The sequence below is a fragment of the Chinchilla lanigera genome, unplaced genomic scaffold, assembly GCF_000276665.1.
Source record: "Chinchilla lanigera isolate Chin_1 unplaced genomic scaffold, ChiLan1.0 scaffold00010, whole genome shotgun sequence".
In the NCBI taxonomy this organism is placed as follows: Eukaryota; Metazoa; Chordata; class Mammalia; order Rodentia; family Chinchillidae; genus Chinchilla; species Chinchilla lanigera.
The window spans coordinates 5,152,050-5,155,250 of NW_004955411.1; the positions used below are offsets into that span (position 1 = coordinate 5,152,050).

The following is a 3,201-nucleotide window of genomic DNA, read 5'->3' on the forward strand; positions in this document are numbered from 1 at the left end:
TACATAACAATATGTGAAACAATAACCATTGATAATTTCCTACCACTTTATCTGTAATTTGGTAAGCCCCCCCTATTATTATGTTATCCTACTTTTACTCTTTAAAATAAAAAGTCCATAGCAATACAGTTTCTAAGAATTGAGATTCAACAAAAGAAATAAGCAGTGGTGTATGATGATGTATGCCATTGTCTTGATAGATCTAACATAAATGTTCAGGTGGCCACAAAAAGATACATTTTTGTTCAATATCAAACTCAGAAATTTTAACCTCTTCATATTAACTACATTTCTGAGACATCTCAAGTTTAAGAGACTACAACACTATGAATGAACTAATAACATTTTATTTACTTTTTCTACTTCCAGTTTGAAGAGAAGTTCATAGAAACTCCAGAGGACTTTGAAAAGCTAAGAAATGGTAAGATCAAGAATCTGGATGTTTCTGATGAGGATTGCAAGTATACCATTCTAATATTTCTTACCCAGCTTTCCAGTCACTGAGATGTGATATTCACCATCACAACTCAAGGGAGGAGAGGTTTAATTTGACTTACAGTTCTGAGGATTCAGGCCATGTTGGCTTGCCCCAAGGCAGATACATCAAGGTAAAAAAGTGTGGCAGAGCAAAGATTTTTAGTTCTGGCCAGGAAGTAGAGCAGTGGAACAGTGACAAAGATGGGTGGTGAAGGTGCAATACATAGCACCCAGGACACCTCCATCCTCTATCCAGACATACCCAGGAGCATGTTCTGCAAATGTGCTAAGAATTTCTTAATCCAATGAAGTAGGCATATCAGGATTAATGGTTACAATTCCCCTTTAAGAACTTTATACCCACATTTTCACTTCCAAATCAAGATAACAGCACATTCATAATTCCATCTATCAGAATACAACTGTCACACCTACAATTAGAAGGAAAATATCTCTTCTCAAAGTCTCCAAAGTTCAGCATTTTCAAAAGTCCAAGGCAGTGTTTTATGAGACTCATGGCAAACTCTGAGCTGTTCAAATAAAACACAAACTACATAATTCCAAAGTAAATTGATACAGGGTAAACAATCCCATTCTAAAAAGGAGGAACAGGAGGAGAAAAATCAGATCAAAGGTTGAAAACTACCAAATTAAACATTAAGTCCATAGTCCTATATCTGGCTTCTGGGGCGCATAATAACAAAATGTGCGTTCCAAAGGACTTGGACAGCTGCATCCCTTTGGTCTTGCCAGTTGCAGCACGTATGACCACTCTTTTGACTTGGTTCTACACATAGCTTCAACATTTCCTCAGCTATTTTTCCATGCTCTTGGCACCTCTTATTTTCTGGGATCCACACCACACTTTTGGCTTCCTTCCCACAGTGTACCACACTGCCTTCTCAGGAGCAGTTTTCCTGGCTTCCTAGGCCTCCCTTTTAAGTATGGGTGGAAGCCTTCCTGCCCCTACAACTCACACATTCTGCATGCTGGTAAAAATAATATTGTGTGGATGATGCCATGGTTGACTGTCAACTAGAGCAGTAGCTGGGTCCTTTGGACCACAGTTGCAGTAGCCCCTGAATCCCACACTGGCTGAGCACAGTAAAATGATTGCCAGAGCTCTAATATCCTTGTATATCCTCTGAAGAAGGAATCATTATGCAAATGAAAGATTTACAGATTTGTATACTTGAGCCTGTGATAGGTAGAGTCTTCCTGATTTCTGAAGTTCTCTAAAGTCCTCTTTATTCTTATCTCTATTCCAATTACTTAATTTCTTTTAAGAGGGTAGTCTCCTCCATTACCACACCTCTTACTTCACATAAGAAATGTAAACAAATAAACAAAAAATCCCAGCAATATCTCCCAAGCAAAATAAAGGACAACAAAAAAGAAAGGAAGGAAGGTGATCCAGAGATAGGACTATGGGATAAGGAGGGAAGGGAAAAGGGAGAAAAAAGAGAATTAAACCAGGAGTGGCAGTGAATACCTGTAATCCTAGCACTTGGGAGGCTGAGGCAGGACAATCACTGTGAGTTTGAGGACAGCCTGGGCTACATAGTGAGATTAAGGCCAGTCTGAACTGTATGTTGAGATCCTATCAACAAAAAGAACAGAAAAATAACAATTATCATGTGTTATGCACATGTACCAACTCCCTACAAAGAGTATAAGCATTATGTATTATACACATTTTTATGCATTCTGTCTAGATTCTCCCTCAAACCTCATGTGTTAATAGGTCAGGTCTTTGGAGGTGGTTGTATCTAGGTGTGTGAGTATGGATTAAGGATGTGTGGTAAATGTATTAGTCCACTGATTGCATAATTCTGGGTGGGTACAATGGGCATGCAGTTAATAGCCTGGTGGCCCGTATGGAATAAAAGGGAAAGCAGAGGGAATGCTCGCTGTCTCCTGCTTATGCCATGCCCCCAAGCTACATTGTCTTGCCTTGAAGTCAGCTAACTATGGACTGACCTTTCACAAACTGTGAGCTAAAATAAACCTTTCTGCTTTAACTTGCAGATGTATTGTGTCTAAGTGATGAGAAAAATAACTGAGGTACCCATGTACTAATAAAATGTTTGAAAATTTAGAATTTCAGTTATTTCAGCTTGTCTTCTGCCTCTAGCTCTCACTATAAATCAATCTACAATGAGCCATTAGTAGTCATGGTACCCACAAAATGTTGAACTATTTTGACATTCCTACCTCTAGATTACTTAGTCCGCTGCCCTTGACATCAATCTCTTGCAAAGTCTCAAAGCATGGGCAAAATGTAAACAATATCTTTTTTCCCAGAGTGTAATACACATGGCTTTTAGTTCAAATACCAGTGGAACCCTTGTTCCCGTGGGGAATTTGCTGAGCCTGACCATTACTACCTACATTCTGGTCTTATGAGTTCTAGTAAGAGTCATTAATTGAGATATGTTTATTGTATTCTAAGTTTACTGTACATTTCAAATCTTTTTGCTCTTCTTCCAAACATTTGTTGCAAAGCTTCTAAATCATGTTACAGGTTCAGCAGCCTCCTCACTTCTCTGGCATCAGTGTTCTGTATTAGCTTTCCCATCGCTGAGACACATTACCTGACACTCACAGTGTAAAAGAAGAAAGGTTTAATTTGGCCGATGGAATCAGGACTCAGTCCCAGGCTGAATGACTCCAGGGCAGACATATTATGGCAGAAGTGTGTGCAAGAGTGAAGGCACTTAGTTC

The 3,201-nt window shown here is 39.1% G+C and overlaps 2 protein-coding genes across 2 annotated transcripts in view; both read left to right on the forward strand.

The window, feature by feature from the left end:
* The window catches only part of LOC102025663 (glutathione S-transferase A-like), a 15,549-nt gene that overhangs the window by 4,519 nt on the left and 7,829 nt on the right, over positions 1–3,201 (forward strand). The window contains exon 3 of the mRNA XM_005377649.2: positions 370–421. Within this exon, the coding sequence (XP_005377706.1) occupies positions 370–421 (52 nt within the window). The remainder of the gene's footprint in view (positions 1–369; positions 422–3,201) is intronic.
* The window catches only part of LOC102025986 (glutathione S-transferase A-like), a 157,516-nt gene that overhangs the window by 4,482 nt on the left and 149,833 nt on the right, over positions 1–3,201 (forward strand). The window lies entirely within an intron of this gene.